The sequence below is a fragment of the Arctopsyche grandis genome, chromosome 7 (assembly GCF_051622035.1).
Source record: "Arctopsyche grandis isolate Sample6627 chromosome 7, ASM5162203v2, whole genome shotgun sequence".
Taxonomy (NCBI): Eukaryota; Metazoa; Arthropoda; class Insecta; order Trichoptera; family Hydropsychidae; genus Arctopsyche; species Arctopsyche grandis.
The window spans coordinates 28,119,802-28,138,610 of NC_135361.1; the positions used below are offsets into that span (position 1 = coordinate 28,119,802).

At 37.9% G+C, this 18,809-nt stretch overlaps 1 protein-coding gene across 1 annotated transcript; it reads right to left on the bottom strand.

The window, feature by feature from the left end:
- Positions 1 to 1,074: 1,074 nt before the first annotated feature.
- On the bottom strand, positions 1,075 to 13,295 carry Pten (phosphatase and tensin-like protein). The gene is made up of 9 exons (XM_077434465.1): positions 13,199 to 13,295; positions 10,706 to 10,878; positions 10,477 to 10,618; positions 10,120 to 10,218; positions 7,979 to 8,208; positions 7,676 to 7,889; positions 7,507 to 7,604; positions 4,108 to 4,267; positions 1,075 to 1,818 (listed from the first exon to the last, which is right to left on the bottom strand). Exons 1-9 carry the CDS (start codon positions 13,293 to 13,295, stop codon positions 1,679 to 1,681), a joined length of 1,353 nt encoding a protein of 450 aa, XP_077290591.1. The 3' UTR covers positions 1,075 to 1,678.
- Positions 13,296 to 18,809: the final 5,514 nt, after the last annotated feature.

The following is an 18,809-nucleotide window of genomic DNA, read 5'->3' on the forward strand; positions in this document are numbered from 1 at the left end:
ATATTAAAATGATTGCAGATAATGGTAATACAAAAAAAAAATGATCTGAACGAGTACATCTGGACATTTTGCAAATGATCAAAGCAAATCAAAGTAATTGTGATTTATATATCGAGCAAAATTATTTAACGTACATACATACATATGTGTGAGGCTTGTGGAACTGTTTATATCAGTGCTTCCCAACTGGTGCGATTATTATTACATTATTGTGTTTTAATATCATTAGTAAAACCAGTGATTTTACAAAACAGTGCAAGATAAGAGGGTAAACGGAGAGGAGAAGTCAATGCATTTGTCAACTTATATATATTACAATTTCAACCATCGAATATTTTTATTTTCTATACAATGAATTTTGTTTTATACTGAATAAATTCAATCTATTTTAATATGGCTTGTATTTAAGGTCAGTGAGTAATACTATCGTTAACTGACTGCTTATTCAATTTTATCCAAATAGTACGCTATTATCATCAAATTTTCATAAAAGTTACAGACCATTTCTTGAACAAACCGATTGTTTATTTAAAAAATTGACAATTTACTAAATGAAAACTCGGCATTTATTGAAAAAACCGACCATTTCTTTGGACAACCACCATATAATGAAAAAAAAAACTGACTTTCTATACAAACTGATCAATTTAATGAAAACACTGACCATTCAACGAAAAAAAACTGATTATTCGTTGAAAAAAAGCTGACCAGATCTTGAACAAACATCATTTAATGAAAAAACTGACCATTTAATGAAAAAAAAATTAGCCACTTACTGAAAAAACTGACCATTCAACGAAAAAAACTGATTATTCGTTGAGAAAAAAATTAGCCTCTTATTGAAAAAATCTGACCATTTTTCGAACAAACATCATTTAATGAAAAAACTGATCTTTTTATTAAAAAAACTGATCATTTAATTAAAAAACTGACTATTTGATGAAAAAAAAACTGATTATTGAAAAAAATTTAGCCACTTACCGCATAAACTGATCATTTATTGAAAAAAAAAACTGATTTGGTCTTTTTGATAAGAGAGAAAATTTTCATGGCATTAAATTTGTATTTTTTTTTGCTTAAATATAAAAAAACCAGGTTTATTGTTTTGGAAAATATTATCGAATACTAAAAAATAAAAATAAAAATATTCAACAATAGAAATGTAACTTTCGAAGAGGACAGTCACGTTAGTAATCAATTTACTATGAAACGAGGATAAAAGCCAATTCTAATTAATTAAATATATTGATAATTCGATTGAACAAATATTTTATAAAGTAAAACAAAAATATGTACAAAAAAAAAAAACTTATAACAACCCCCAAACATACGTAAATAAAATTGATTTGTAAATTATTTTTTAAAAAGAAATCGTACAATTCAATTAAAATCTACACACAACGTATCATTGCGAAAGAAATACAAACTAATCGACATTTATCCACGACATCAAAACAAATTGGAAAGCACCGAAGTATGTAGATGATCACACACAAACATCAAAACAACGTCTAAATATTCATTAAATATATGGTGAGGGGGGTAAAAATTAAATTAAATAAAAAACAGAAAGAAAAACACTCAAAAACGGTATACATGCGTACACAGACTTACATGTGAAGATGAATAACAAACGGGATAGAGGCAAGACACGGATGACACGACTGTGATAGCTCAGTCAAGCGTGTAGCATCCTCTCGACTTCGGGCGGTGACGCTGGGGTGTGTGCGTTGGGCGCGCTGTTGGGGATATTGTCCAGGTCGTCGGGTTCCGACAGCAGGTGGTAGACAGCAACTCCGCCGGCCGCACCCTCAACAGCTGCCACAGTATACAAGCCGTTCCTCAAGACACCGACAATACAACACTCACCACATTCACGCTCATCCAAATACAACACACACACACACACACACACCGTTCGACTGCTGAACGATCGGACAGACGACCGATCCGAATGTCCGACCCTTCAGACACCTGTTTATTTTCAAATTTTTTTTATATATGTATATACGCGTCGTCATTCGAAACCTACTGAATATTATATATTGTTTGGATTTGATATTAATCTTATCGTAAATATAAATATATATATATATATATATATATATATATATATATATATATATATATATATATATATATATATATATATATATATATATATATATATATATATATATATACTTTGTAAATAAACATGCAAATACACGCACGCACACACATTTTATACATTTATATATGTACTAGGCAGTTATAATTGTCTGCTTTTTTTTGTAAATTGTTTTTTAATACTGTTCAAGGTCATCGTGGCGAAAATCTCGAGGCAATGTTGCTAATCGGCTAATTATATTGTGCATAATTGACGAAAATTTTTATTTTGTATGAAAAATTCTACCGGCCGATTAACCCTTTTGAGTGCTGTCGTCTTTTCTGTTGTAAGCCCGCCACGCTGAAAATTTCGCCGACATTTCCAACTAGATTTATTTAGAAATCCCATAGAAAGCAGGTATAAAAATTGTAGCTAATTCAAACAAACCCTAGAGGATTTTTGTAAAGGTGTGTTTAGACTCTCTAATATATCTTGTCTATTAACGGATGTATTTTTCCAAAAGTAGTTCCATCTTCTTCATTGTTGTTAAAATGTAATGCTCACAATCTAAATGCCAAGCCACAATCTAAAATACTCGGCAGTTAAGGATCTCCATCGAGAAATTCTGCTATGGTTGTAAATTCAGAAATTCCGGTGTCCGGTGCCCTTTATGAACATATTCAATGCATTTTTTTTTCAATGCTACCTGGAAAGGCTGAGCAAGTAGTATTCTTGTTTAGTTTTTACATATTTAAAAATCAACGTACGACAATAGGCGTATTTCAGGCTGATGGACTTGTTGGCAAAACGCCGATCGGCGTTGGTCAGCATTCAAAGGGTTGAATCGATCAGACCGAAGAGATGTCCAATTGCATCAACTTCAGTTATTGAATTGTGTCCTTGGAGCATGACGGTGATAAGTTCAAAAATTCCAATTAGGTCGAAAACACACTGAGTAGTACGGGAGGTCACGTCCTTTGGCGCACTGCAGTGACCGTTTCACAGTGGGGGTTACATGTGCAGAGTGCACATGTTTAGGAGCTAGCACGTGTATGCATATCCATATGCAAACGAGATCAAGTTTCTCTCAGTGTACCATGTACACATATGGGCTAGGGGTGCTGCGTTTTTTTCACAAGTTTAAAAGTATCTAAGAAAAAAAACACGTACCACTCAGTGTGTTTTCGCCCTTAATCCAGAGTTGTGTATTAATGTTTTAAAGGCTGCAACAAATCAAGAATGACTGAATATAATAATGACAATTCTTCACAATTGTACTCAGGCTAATTATAAATTTGGACTATATTTAATACTATGTAGTTTTGCCTGTTTTTCGGCAATCGACCGATGGAATGAGTCCAGCTTGCTGAAATGATTGGCCTGGAAAAAATGATCAGATGAGACGTCTAATACCAACTAAAACAATTACTCGAGACCTTGAATAGTATTAAAAAAAAAAATGACCACAAACACATTGCGGACAATTGTACTCGTCCTCGTGTATCATATCAATATGTACTTCCACATTGAAGATATGCATTAATAAATCAATCTCGGTTATTTAGGTGAGAACATGCAAATATTATATCAAAATAAACAAATCACACCTTCAATGCGGTCAATATCATAACCACACATTGTTATAAAATATATATGTATATAAAAAAAAAAAAAAATTTCACGCAAAACTTTTACAATCTCTCGCCACGTAATATAATATTATATTACACATTAATAATAATAAAATTGTCTTATTCAAACTTAATCTTGATCATATTGTTAAACAAAAAAAACTTTCTCGTCGAATCGACTGAATTCACTAAAACGTTATATATGTATATATACGTTGTCCAACTTCGATTGATTTAATTACACGACACGTGTTCGTCTTTACTCCATGGTCGTCGGCATGAAAATAATATTGGGTGCAGAGAGTCTGTGACGTGGGCGTGCTTTTTGGGAGAGTAGGAGACGTTGAGAGTGTAGGGAAGAGCGACGGACGGGTTTAGATTGCTCACCAGAGTCCCAGCCTTCTTCGGGCTCGGCCGAACCCTCACTGTCGTCCTCTCCCACACTGCTGGAGGGAGAAGCGGGAGCGGCCTCCCCGCCAAAGTTGTCCAGGGGCACCCGTTGCCCCCACGAGGAATCTTCAGGAACGCATTGCATCACTAATTGCACCTGAAATCGTAACGATATGATACAAACACGTACACGGCAAGTTCGATCGATTCAAAACCTGGATCTTGTTTGCAAATGAACGAGTATACACAAACAGAAACAACCGAGAAGAATGCTAGAACTATGTAGATCACTTTAACGCTTTATGTATATGCTAGCAACTCACCCGTGAGTCGCACATTGTACGCCATCGTCTCACGGGTGAGTTGCGTGGATTTCTCTTCCAAAACGTACTATATTTAAGGTTTCAAAACAAGCACCGTCTATGGACGAACTTGGTTACAAAAATAAAAAGGAATGATTTGAGATTATCGGCATTCATTCAATTATATGGAGAATTCTGAAACGTCGATAAACTTTCGTGCATCCTGACAAATGTCATGCATATGCATGCAAGTTCACTCCAAGCCTCGAATTATGCAAGTCAAATCAAGTCATTATTTTTTTGCATGTTCAACTGGCGTGCAGGTAAAGATCAATTGATGAGGGGTGCCAAACCATAACGTAGCAAATGCCACATATACCCGAATGCGTTGTATGTGCCAGCCTTTACTAATTTTTATTTTTACACAGATATATACTAGGAAGGCCCCAATGCGCATATAATTACGAACAATACAGCATTTTCATAACATAAATCACCGTATTTCTTGAAGCTGAAGAACACGAAATCAACAATTTATTAATTAATCCATTGATACATCTATGAATTTTTAGACTTGTATATAAATTTTTACAAATTGTACATACATTAATACAGAAGATTTGTGACAGCAGGTAGGATGATTTTTTTTGCCAATTCAGGAACCATTTCAACAATGATCAGATAAAATTGGCAAACTCCGATCGACTTGAACTCACAAACATGCAAGTCTAACCAGCAGTATATTAAAGATTAGTTCGGGATCGAACCCAATAATCTCTTGTTGACATTTTAAGCAAATTTGGAATGCCGCCTACTATGAGTAGAAACTTGAAGTATCAGGTCATAACGTTGTATGTAAGTGCGTAATTAGTTTCACAGTCAGTATTGTATAGATGGATATACATCAGTATATTTAGAGAGTCCTGTGGAATTTTTCTGTATAAATATTGCGTAAGACATGATTAGCACCAAAAAGCTGATGATTTATTCAGCCAACATGATCAGGGTAACCATCTGAGTTGAAAGATGATGCTACAGAAGTTGTCAATATATTGTTATGAAAGTGGTACAAAAAACGTCATTGGTAAACGGATTATTTCGCACATTGCGATCGCGCACACAACAATCGTTGCCATGACAATCGCGAATATGGAATATTTAGCACTCGAGTTCTTGTTAGTATGATAGTTTGCATGAGTAAATCTTGATGGATGGATTTTTCCATCGATAATAGAGATTTTAGTGACTTTTGCGAGATCGTTTTGTGCGGAATAATCACCGAACCAACGCCATTATGGCACTCAAAATGCTTTGTGCAATTTTTACTTTATTTATGTACGTAGTAACAATAGAAGTTTTGTGATTTTCACTAATATCTAAGATTAATTGATTGCTCATTGAACGATTATAATACCTCGCAAAAGAATTATATCTCATCAATAAATGTTGCGAGTATGAATTTATTTAAACAGTTTTAAGTCTCTCTTGAAGACTGAATTTTCTGGCACTTAAAACGTTATGGTTTGGCACCCCTTAAATATTTCGCGACTGGCAGGTAAGTGGTTAATGGAAGGTTTATAGCAGACATTTTATCTTTGAGAAATTTTTCATGTTTAATTATGGTAGTTATAAATCATATAGTGAACTTCTGTAACCTTTGACTTTTTGCAAGATTTAGTTGTAAATAAAATTTCTCTCTTTAAATCCTATTTCGTTTAACTGGGCAGTAGGCAATATCTGGATTTTGATTCCTATTGACCGGGACATCTTAACTGATTAATAGAAATCGCGTATTTTGCTTCTTACTGCCGAGCTATATGCAATTATCAATGTCACTATGGCTCAATTTGAAAATATTCAGATTAAATCACACACCATCGACACTTATTGTCTGTTTTCCAATAAATAAAACGATGAAGAATGAGTAGATGGTACTTGAAAGTCGAAATCACGATATCTTAATAGTGGATCAATACTTAAAACTTATGTACAGATATAATCCATACATTTGGGTGTCTATAGCAGTGATGACGAACCTATGACCCGCGCGTCAGACACTGACCCCAGAAGGCTTTTTGAATGACCCACGTGTTGACGCGTGCGAATTAAAATAATTACTAATAACATTGAAAGGGAAGTGTACTGGTCTTGATATTTCTAAAGAATTTAATAATACATTTAACCATTTTCCCGCGGCCGTCTTCTATGGAAGTTTTGCGCGGCAAGTCTATAGCGCAGACTTGCGGCAAGTCTGTATCTTCCATAGAATTTCTGAACTTTGCACGGGATTTTGAGCCTTATATGCGCCTATTTCAACTGTTTTAAGGTTCAAAATTGGTTGAATATATTACTGAGAGTTGAATGCCACCTATTCAATTTACTTAAAATTCATATATACCAGTCAAGATTAGTTTTTTGTGGAACCATACTGAAACCTCGTTTATGTGACGTCACGTCTGTTGAACAATGGCGACGATACGTCTCAATTGTATGAAGAATGATTATTTGACAATTAAGTCAAAACTACGAGGTATATTATGTATTTTATTGTTTAAAATAATACTTCTATAAGTTTAAAAACATTTTCCAATGTAATGCCAGTTGTAATAAAAGTTATCAACTTCATAAATGCAAGAGGTCTTAATATAAATTTTTGACGATGACCTTTATTTTTTACTCTTCACTTGTAAAATGAAAAGAAAACGTAAACCTTTTTGAAGGATTAACTGTTAAACTTTTCTGTTAACAAATCTTTGGATTTCCAAATTTATCTTTTTACCCCCCCTCCCCCTTCAAATGACTTCACTGACTTAGTGACCCATAGACTAGTTCTAAAAAATATAATTAACGAAATTTGACCCACCTCTCAAAAACGTTCGCCATCACTGGTCTATAGTGTAATTTACACACCGCTACAATGAAAAGTGAAAATTTGTAGCTTAACACATTGAATGAAATCACCGAAACGATTAAACAACACATAAATACTGAACTACATACATATTTCATTAAAAATATATATGCAGAAAAGCACTGCGAGTATCATTCGGATCACGCCACTTCTCACTCACATCCAAGAGGAAAAAAAAAATACCTTAAAATCGGAAGCGTATGTTTTATGTTGCGTATCTTTATGTGCATCATCCAACTCCCATTTGTTTAACGTTAATTTGTACGTCGGCGAGGTTGAACCTGAAATGAGACACGAATACAATAAAAAAGATGACAAAATCAAAACGGACTCATCAGGCGAGTCGACTGACCGTTTCTTTCCGACGTGGGTTCTCCTACGGCTTTCGCATTGTACGTGACAAAAAACGTATTGAACCAAAAGTGAAACAGCTTTTCTTTGCTGATCGCAATTTTGGGCTTGTTAAAAACCTCGACTTTTATATCGCCGACGATCGGCGTGCACCGGTCCAGCTGGATACGGATACACGACGGGCTTTTTCTAGCTTCGGAGAGACTTACTATACCCTGTCACAGACACACACAAACAACAATTAAAACAAAATAATGAATGAAAACACGCATACGTACGACATTTTTATATTAAAATATAATACCTTTTGTGACGATTGACGATTAGCTGCCAACACGCTAAACTCTAACGAACCCTGACCGCCGTTTAATGACGGCGGGGGTTGCATTAATAATTCGAGTATGAGTAACGTCGGCGGTTTGTATAAACTTACTACACTGCTAGTAGGGGAAGAGACGGCTATTTCAGAAAGATACTTGTTCAAAAGAATGGCATAATATTCAACGTATCGTCGTTGCGACGGTATTGTAACACCTGAAACGTAAACAAATGCAATATTACAACACGATGAGACGGCAGAATCAATCTATACATATGGCATCCTTCGAGCAAAACGGTGACAACTCTACGATTTATTAATCTACTTTCATATTCGAGCACTGAAATCAAATAGGGGGAGTACCCTGAACTCCCCCTATTTGAAATTTATAGATTCTGGAGAATTCCAAGGTTATTAGATTGATTATTATCATGGAGAATACAACTGCACTATTGTGTATACGATGGGTCTGAGCCTTTATTGTTCTCGAGGGGTTAATTGATCTTGATTCAGAGACCCCCGGTGTAATCTGTTATGGCTGTGGTAATTAAAAACATCTGAGCTGTTTCTGTTTGAGAAAACTTTTAATTGTTACAGATAGGCCAAGTAAAACATTGTTCGACATTTGTTTGACCCCCAATGTAAATGATTCATAGAATGCTGGTTAAAAACTTATTAAAAGGTTTTGCAGTCTACCATTGCTACCAGTGTAACTTATTTCAAATGCTTACAAACAAAGGCGATATGTATTCAATATTGGGTTTTATTTAAGGATGCCATTAACACTTTGCAATGCAAACATAAATACAGAAATTACAATTACGGTAAAATAATAATCAATACGAGATTTTAGTTCGAACACTTTTCAAATCAGTTCACACCTTATTAGGTTTTGTTGGTCAAATATAATTCATTCCAATATGTTCAATCAGGTTGAAACACAATTCCAGTTGGAAATTTTTCTTTAAATTCTTCACTCAAGAGAAAATTACTTATGGAGAATATTTCCAATTCAATGTCATAAGACTGTATCAATAAATCCATAAAGTAGTAACATAAAAAATCGACAAGAGTTCATTTTCATTTTATTAAGCTTAGCAATTGGAAGAGATGTATGTAAATTTCATCAACCAATAAGAGTTCAGATCCAAAGTTTGTCTACCGTCGTTCTAAATAAAATGGAATATAACACTGTCTAAGAAGATAGTAGACAATATAAATTTTCTTTCACTTTTGTTTACACCAAGCAATAAAAAATAACATTTTTTAATAACCACAGCAGACTAATCAATTTTAACCCACTGACTTAGAATATGACAATGATTTTAGTTGATTTCTTCTCGTTTATGAAATTTTAGCGTTAAAAAAATGCGCAATTTTTACAGATTTTTGGTGTACCGTGTTATTATGCATTCATTACGCCAGTTTTATATTCCACTAGTTTACAAAGACTTGTTTTATTATCTCAATAATCGTACTATTTCGAGCGGTAAAGATTTTAAATTATGTTTTGAGATGTTCTAGATACACCCCTCCTGACTCTTCATCTCGCTCTTTCATCATGAACAAAATCATTTTTAACTCATTTGCCGCTCGAAATAGTACGTTTGGATAAAAAAAAAAAATATTGAGATAGAAAACCAACCCTTTTAAACGTGGTAAAGTGAAAAATGAGCTAAATAAGATTATATCACGGAAAAAAAGTAATTTTTAACTTTCAAAATTCGCTAGATAAGTATTTTAAAGCAATAAAAAATCACATACAGTAGGAATAACATCTGACTATGGATTCCAATATCCATTTTTAGCACAGCAATATTAGATTTTCAATAAAAAATTGCAAAATCCAAAAAAACTGTAAAAATTGCGCATTTTTTTAAATGCTCATATCTCATAAAAGAGAGCAAAACAACAAAAATCAATGTCATATTCGAATTCAGTGGGTTATACTTAGTACAGATTGATTAGTCTCCGCTCCAGTGGGATTTTTTTGTTGCTCAGTGTCATATTGTGCAAGCAAATTGCGAATATGATCTTAAATATGTAACCTGAAATAATATTAAATTTGCATACAAATTGCTTCAACTTTAATAAGTAGCCCTTTAAAATATGTAAAAAATAAATACCTTTTTCATCATAAGCTCTCTTTTGACCATAAAATTTTAAGGCTTCAGAAGCAGTTTTAAATTGTTCCGAAAATAACAAATAACAACATATCATCGTGCCTGAAACGAGAATAAAAATATACATGAAACGAGAGACGATAAAAAATCAATTTATTTCATTCGCGGCGAGTCGCAAAATATTAAATTACGAGATACACGTACACAGAGAATCAAATTTAATAAAAACGAACGAGAAATTCATACGAAATTCAACGAGAAGCGAACGCTTTAATTATATACTCTCATTAAAACTTGATTATTTTAATGAAATTCGACACGGAGCCGTCGGACAGGTGTAATAAAATGACATATATATACCAGTTCTCCCTTTCCCCGCTTTACAATGTACCGCTGCAATATTTTCGGGGTCCTTTGACAGCCACGAGTGCACGTCCTCGCAAAATCTCTGTATAAGTTCTATCGTCGGAGGATTGTGGTCGTCGAATGCGTACACTGCGACCTGAAAAACAGCAGGAAAACGATTCCGTTCAGTAAACGAGGCGATTCACAGTGCAAATATATGTACGAAGCGAGACGAGCCACTCACTCTCATTCTAAATTTGCCCGAGTCGTACGATCGCTCCGAGCATAGGTTATAAATTTTATAATGGTCACAGTGGTTGGCTTCCAGCATTCTGAAGACCTCGTCAATGTGATTCCGGTAGATACCCTCCAGTTTATCTCCGGGATATCCCATAGCTATAAGGTTTTTTGTAATATCTGTGACAAAGCGTGTTAAGGAACAATCTCCAGCGACATGGCAATAAATGTGTGAAATAGGCAATATGTGTAAGCTGTATTCTTATATTCTTCATTTTCCTTTAGCGGAAACTAATTATGTCATTTATGGCAAAATCGAGAGTCAAACGGATAGACTTTCAGTACAAACTTTGATATGATAAGACTCAGTGTCTGACTGTGTATATTTTTTTAACCCGACAATATAATCGGTTGACGTCCCCCATATCTGGTATTCGTTCGTTCTCCGAACGTATTGAACTTCGCTAACATTATTAATTAATATATTTGCAAGATTCTAAATTTGTGCAACGAGTTTAATATACTAATATAATACACAAAGCATTTCATCTGTGACATGTTTGCCTCGACATACGCTGATTCACAAGCTGTAACTGGTGATAATAGCGGAATCCAATTTCCAATTTGATATTGATGCAAAATTTCTATATTGAAAAGAGCCTGGTGTTAGTCGGATGAGTTGACCTACATCCGTTTGTTCAAATTGCACAAAGGCCTCGTACAAATTTGCCAAAGATTGAATTAATTAATTTACTAATTAACGCGAAAAGGTACGTATATAGATATGTTATCAGATTTATCTATCGGTTTTTTTTTTTGAGAAGATTCGAATAAAAACGAAAATGAGTGAAAAGTATACAAAAAAAATTTAATCCGATATACATAGATTGATTACAATATTTAAATTGGACATAAAAGGAATAGTTTTCATTAAAAATGTACGTTAAATTTACCAATTAAGAGTTATAAAGTAGTGCAGACTACGGAACATACTGCTGAGGGGATCTAAATAAAATGTTGGATTTTAAACCAATTGACAATGTATTATAAGTTAAACTACATAAATCATCCATTGCTGGATAAAGGCCTCTCCAATACGCTTCTGTTCATATATGTTTTGGGCAACTCTCTTCCATCTCATCCCATACATTATTCTAAATTTCATCCACTCATATTTCTTGTGGTCTCACTGCGAGCATCTCGGTGGATGAGTTTGTTGCGCGACCAGATAAAATGTATGCAGTTGTATGGAGTATGCTACACCAGCCAACTCATTGGTCTTCCAAGTCGTAAAATCACTCAACGACAAGACCGGTTACTGACGTTGGGTCTGGTCACGGTTATTTTATTACTAATTGTTGGGATCCCTCAAAATGTATGTGATACATTGAAGGATGCCAAACTCGGTGATTACTTTTATTCGGTGACTCCATAGTGAACAAACTATAAACATGTAAGACTCTAGCGAGTGGATTATTATTCACTTCTGGTTGCCCAAGTTGGGTAATAAAGTTACTCGTAAGTCATCTAGTGTGGCCCGGCTCTTTTGGGTACCATTTGAGCATTTCTATTGTCTATCTATCGTTTATTCTTCTAGCTACCGACCCGCCTATTGCCATTTCAATATTTACACTCGCTCTATTGTATCAAATATCATAATATTCAAAGGTTTGTAATGATGAGGAGTCGTTATCAATGACAGTATTGTTTTGACTTTGACTTTCATTTCATTTTTATGAATTTTGATTCGGTTGATTCATACGATGTAAATAAGATAAAAAATATGTAATATATAGTAGATGCATTGTTTATATTTTAACAGCGAAGAAGACGGACGACTGTATATGCATTTCGATAATGAAGAATGCAATTATAACAAAGAGCGAAGAACTCGAACGTGCAGAAAGTTGATTAAAAAGATACGGCACATTACAGAGATAAATATAAATTTGTATCGTTTTACTTTCGGACGTGTATTTTCAAAAACGTTTAGGCGTTTTCATGTATTGTAGTGAATCAATTGATTTAAAAGCAGTCTTTTTAATGGTGGCGAAAATGTTTTTTTGGGGGCATATTTAATGGAATGTCATATCGGAGAAAACAATGACTAGGATTCTGAATGAAATTGCTCAAAAAGTTAGTTGGTTTTTAAACGAGATATTTTTAGTTATCGTTCGAGTTTGTTTATAATCTGAAAGCATCAATTTCGATCGAACGACACAAAAGTTGCACATTTGAAAAATCGGCCATTTTATTTTTTTGAAACAATCGAACGTTGTTTTTTTTTTTTCAACACGAAACAAAAACAAAAGCCGACGAGTTCGAACGAAAGGCGCTCGTTTGTTTTTGACATTCCGACAACACTCTCGATTTATTGCACATTTGAAAAAGAGCGGCAGGGCGGCAACGTGACGGTGGAGTGTGTGGTGTGGTGAGGTGTGTGTGGTGTGGAGTGTGTGGTGATGAGTGAGGCGAGTGGTGAGTGGTGATGAAAGGATACACGTCAGATCTAGGTTAAAGCCGTCTTTCTGGTAGCGAATGCGCTGCTTGCTGACGATGTTGCGCAGAGGGTTGGCCATGGCGAGAGGGCCGGACATGGCGAGAGGCGCGAACGCCACTGCGGAGGGCGGCTGCGGCTGGGCGGCGCGGGTGCGGGTGCGCGGGGCGGGGGGGTGCGGGCGCGGGGCGGGCGTCGCGGGTCGCTTGTTGCGCTCTCGGCCGAGGCACAGCCCCATGCACCGCGCTACAACGGGGGCGGGGGCGGGGGTGGGGGCGCGACGCGGGGGGCGCGCGGCCGCCGGCGTCGCGGCATGCGGCCCCGACCACGACCACTCGCTCGCACTGCACTGCTGCTACTGCTGCTGCTGCTGCTGCTGCTGCCGCTGCTACTGCTAATGCTACTGCCTGGTCTGCGACTCGAGCCACGGTCACCACCACTACCACTACCACTACCACTACACTACCACTGTTCACTGTTCACTGTTCACTGTTCACTGTCCACTGTCCACTGCAGCACTAGTGCACTGGTTCTGGTGCAGCTGCACCTGCACGCGCGAGGATTACGACTCCCGAGCGAACGAGTCCGAGTTCGAGTACGAGTTTGGGTACGCGAGGCTCGACGGAGGAGCGAGGGCGGGGGGCGAAAGGCGAGGGGTGCGCGCGTCGGGGGCGGGCGGGAGCTGGGGGTGGGGGGCAGAGCCGTCGCCAGAGTGAGAGGCCGAGTGGTCGAATGGTCGAATAGTCGAATGGTCGAGTGGCTGAGAGGCTGAGAGGCTGAGGGGCTGAGCCGGAGCCGGGCCGGGCCGAGGCGGCGCTGCCGGCGGCGGCCGCCTTTGTTTAAGTGCGGCTCGTCAGGTGCGCCGATCGGCCGACAGACGGCGCTGTCGCACGCCAAACCCCGCCAGCCCCGCCCCCCCTCTCCTGCTCTGCCCCACCACCGCCGCTCCGCCCCCACCACCGCTACCGCACTCTACGCCACGCTCGTCGCCTTCGCCGCGCGCTTCTCACGCCCTCCCCTCTCGCGTTCGCACTGTGCGTTTGCACAATTCGAAGCCCACTAGCGCTGTGGAGTCGCAGAGTCGTTAAGAGGGCTGGACAGCAGCGCCTTGTCCGTACAAACGTTGTGGCAACCCCAAAGGCTGGCCGTAAACGGAGGTGTTTTCGCCCCGAGGGCGGTCAGCGCGTCACGGGAAGCTATCTCTTCCCATCGGACCTCGCAACCGACAACACCTCTCTCGTCTCCCACACTCGCTGTACCTGAACCAATAAACATTGTTTCCCGAAGCCGAACACCGCGTTTCAATCAATCGCAACGAATGAGACGACTGGCATGTTAATGCACGTGTTTATTATATGACAGCTGAAGACAGAGTGAGTAGTGGCTCTCCGAACCCAGCCGAGTTGGTTCCCACTCGCAGGAAGGCAACCAAACTCGACCATGTCGTATAAGCGAGCCGCCACAACGTACTATACTTATCCCTTCCTCAATTATGGCACTAGAGTAGGGCTGCCATACGTCCCCGTTGACAGGGACATGTCCCAGTTTCGAGGCCTGTGTCCCGGTGTCCCAGTCCGAGAGTCATTTGTCCCCGTCAATTTCAAAATTTAGACATTTAAAAAAATTATTCAATTATTTATTAATATCCATCGAACAAGACCTTTTGAACCAAGAAATCTCAGGATGCACTCTCTATACTGTGGTCCAAAAAGGAAAGACGTTTACACGTCAACAATTGTACCCACATAATATCTAATATGGATACGCGCGCGCATATTGGCAACACCCGACAACGAGAGCGGTGGATGCCCACTGCCCAATTTCTATTGACACAGTAAAAAGCATAATTCAATGTACTTTCAATTATAAAATGTCATGCATTGAATTTTATAATTATATAAAAGGGGAAAAAGAGTTACTTCAAAAAACGAAAACATCGGAAAAATATGATTGGGCAAAGAAGAGCGATGATAATGAAGTCACGGAAATCAGAGAAGAGTGAAGGCGATAGAAGAATAGGCTACTGTACATGAAATAAAATGTTAATGTAAGGTTTCATTTAGTTAAATTTATTTGAATCGTCCAATTATCTATATTTATTTATTTTAGATTTGGTACAGACGCTTCCACAAAAAAAACCTATTATCAATCTTTAAATTTTTCTTTCAATCCAATTTTTGTTTAGTTCCAATTACTTGTGTTGAAATGTTGTATATTTTTTTTATATCGATTTTATATAGAATATCGATAAAAATGTTTTGTTTTTTTGTTTTGTTTTCTTTTTAAGGGGGTTGTCCCCGTCGGTGCTCCGACACTTATGGCAGCCCTACACTAGAGAAATTATTTTTTAATATGCTATGGATATCCACCATTGGGATGGATCTATCGTTTTATTTCTTTGATTAGTTCTTTTTTATAGGAGCTAGGAGCCGCCAAACATCTCTAAAATCGCCTCTTTTTTACACCCACGAAACGAGTCCAGCGTCCTTATTTAACGGTCGATTTAAAAAAAAATACGCCGATAGAAGGTCTGTTCATACCTAGTCAGCACGTACCGACGTCAGCAGGTATCCAGCCGTACGAAAAGTATTCTTTGGTACATTTTGTATGGGTATATTCATACCAACCGTCACGTTTACGCCACGGCAGGCTTACAGCAGTACCCGACATTTCCTGTTCATATCTTACAGCAACATCCGTCAACGTATGGTATCCGTTTTTTTGGCCATCGTGGAAATATACACGCGAATTACGTGCCATGAGTCAGCCGCTTTGCTGTTTTGGACCAATTATCGTTAGTGACAGTTGACAGCTGTTCAATCTTTCGATATGGTTTTGGCGCAAATATTTAAAAAAAAATTAAATTTTTTACGGAAATATTTAAAAAAATTTTGTCCATCATCCACAAGCTCCTTATACAGTGTCCAAAACTCTTCTTCGGTTTTTCTAATTTTTAACATGAGATGCACATCGAAACGCCTCCGTGCTTTTTTATTGCCTTCTTGAGCTTCTTCTTCCAACAACAACGCGATTATACATAATTTTTCGTTCGATAAACGCCGAAACATTTTTGCTGACTTGTATTCTGACGCGTAGCTACGAATGCACGTGTATGCAATCATATTGTATCCAGGAATTTTGATATTTGAATTTAATTTAATTTTTATTTCGATTTTTTGTATGGTTTGGTGATTACTAGTCAAATGTGAACCGGTCACAGGACAACCGGTCGCTCTAGATCGGTCACACGTGATCGCCCGTCACACTAAAACTGGTCACGAAAAAACTGGCCACACCCTAAAACTGGACACACCCTAAAACTGGACACACCCTAAAACTGGACACACCCTAAAATCGGTCAATCAGTTTTCTCTTGACCGATTTTAGGCGGGCTTACTGTTTTGTAATTAGCCAGATTTTGTGTTGACGACACCGAAGTGCTTGTGGCTGCTGCATATGATTTAAAAAATAATGAAAAGAAGAGAAGAATGTGTTTAAGGCCTTTTTCATATGTTCGTCAAGTATTTTTCTATGAGGGGAGGGGTTTAAATATTTAATGAATAAACAAGAAGTTAATAATGTTTGAAAAAAAGGGTGCACGTGTTCCAATTTAGACGATTTCTTGAACATTTTTAGTGAAAGTCCAAACCGTTTGGAAAAATAAATATGAGTTTCACAAAAATTTGCGATACACACCCGTTTTTGAAATAAGCTTCAAACACTAATAAAATAAAGGCGGTCCTTTCTAGTAATTCGTTTCGTAGAATAAATGAGTTCTACACATTTTGAGGTGCCGGTACGCTTGATTTTGCACAATTTTTTTTGCAAAATTTTTTCAATACATGCACTTTCATTATCACCTGTTTAACTCAAAGGATGAGAACGACCTAAAGAAAATACAATACCTGGCCATATTACTTGAGCCACTTGCCATATGCGGAAACTTTCAGTATTTGAGAGCACCCTTATCTACTGAATGCTTTTTTTTATATGCACCCTTAATGTATTGCGTAACTTCTCGTGACCATGCAAAAAAATCAGACACTTTTTTTGCATTATGCAAAAAGTGCATAGCACAAAGCCGTTTGTTTGTATTCGCGTCGGTAAAATCGTTATTACGAATATTATTATTAAAAGGTTTTTCCCGTTTTTTTCACAGTAATCTTCCCGGACATGCATACAACAAATCCTGAAAGTTCCATCGTAATCGGTTGAGTGGTTTAGGAGCCAATACGAGACAGATAAATATATAGACAGACAAACAGATATTCAATTTTATATATATGTGTAACGTGACGTTCTCCCGGCTGTCCCATCAGGGCAACACTAGCCCTTATTTCGGGTGGTCATACTCATTTTCGACTAAGAATTTGTATATTTATCCATTTATTAGATAAAAAATTCTATTATAAACAAAAGTGTATGTACTGGTTTTATCTCACAACTTACCAGGACAGATACCCAAAAAACCAGTACTCTCCTGGTAAAATCAGTACGAATGGTCACTTTAGCTTAGTGTAAGGGCAAATATGCTGCTAAAATGGGTTTACCACTCTAGTGTAGAGGTTAAAAAAATAAAAAGAGGCTAGTGAAGACAACTATTTATGTCCTTTTTTACTAGTATGGGGACTGATCTAGTTGTGAAGGTGTTCTTCACCACCAGTCCGCCATGTATTATAGACGAGTTCGTCTGTGTTTTAGTAGTTAATACTGCTGTTTGTTTGAATAAAGTTGTTTTATTGTTTGCCTAAATATTGTACAAGTGTATTAGAATATTTGGGGAAGTTTTCTTGAAGCGGCTATTAGCTGTTGACTTGGTGTCGTGATGGCCGCTGGATCTGCAATGTGTCGTTGCTCTGGATCCGGCTATGTTCAGATGTCTCTGGATATGGCAGTGTGTTGCTGGCTCGGCATTCGGCTATGTTCAGAAGGTCTCTGGATGCGGCAGTGTGTTGCTGGCTCGGCGTTCGGCTATGTTCAGAAGGTCTCTGGATGCGGCAGTGTGTTGCTGGCTCGTTGTTCGGCTATGTTCAGAAGGTCTCTGGATGCGGCAGTGTGTTGCTGGCTCGTTGTTCGGCTATGTTCAGAAGGTCTCTGGATGCGGCAGTGTGTTGCTGGCTCGTTCGGCTGGTTCGCTGCTGTGTGTCGGCGCTTGTTGCTGTGGGTCGACTGGTCTGCTGCTGTGTGTCGACGCTTGCTGCTGTGGGTCGACTGAAGTTGTTTGGAGTGGACCTTCTTTTATATTGTTTTTGGGCATCACGTGACTCGTTGCAGCTGGTGTTTATGCGTGTGCGAGGAATGTGTTTTTGTCGATTAGGGTGGAACCTGCTAGAACGATTGGCACCGTTCCGCTCGATGTAGTTTAATGGCTGCAGGTGTTCTTCGACCGGTGTAGTTCCGCTCGACTGGTAGGGGTGTTCCGCTCGATTTTGGTTTAATGGCTGCAGGTGTGCTTCGACCGGTTTTGTTCCACTCGACTTGTAGGGGTGGAACTTACTAGAACGTTTGGCGATTGATTCCAAGAAGTGCACGTGTTGTTTACGTGTGCGAGTTCTGCGAGGAATGTGGTTTGTTGTTGTGGAATATGCTCGAATGTTTCGATGACGAGATTCCT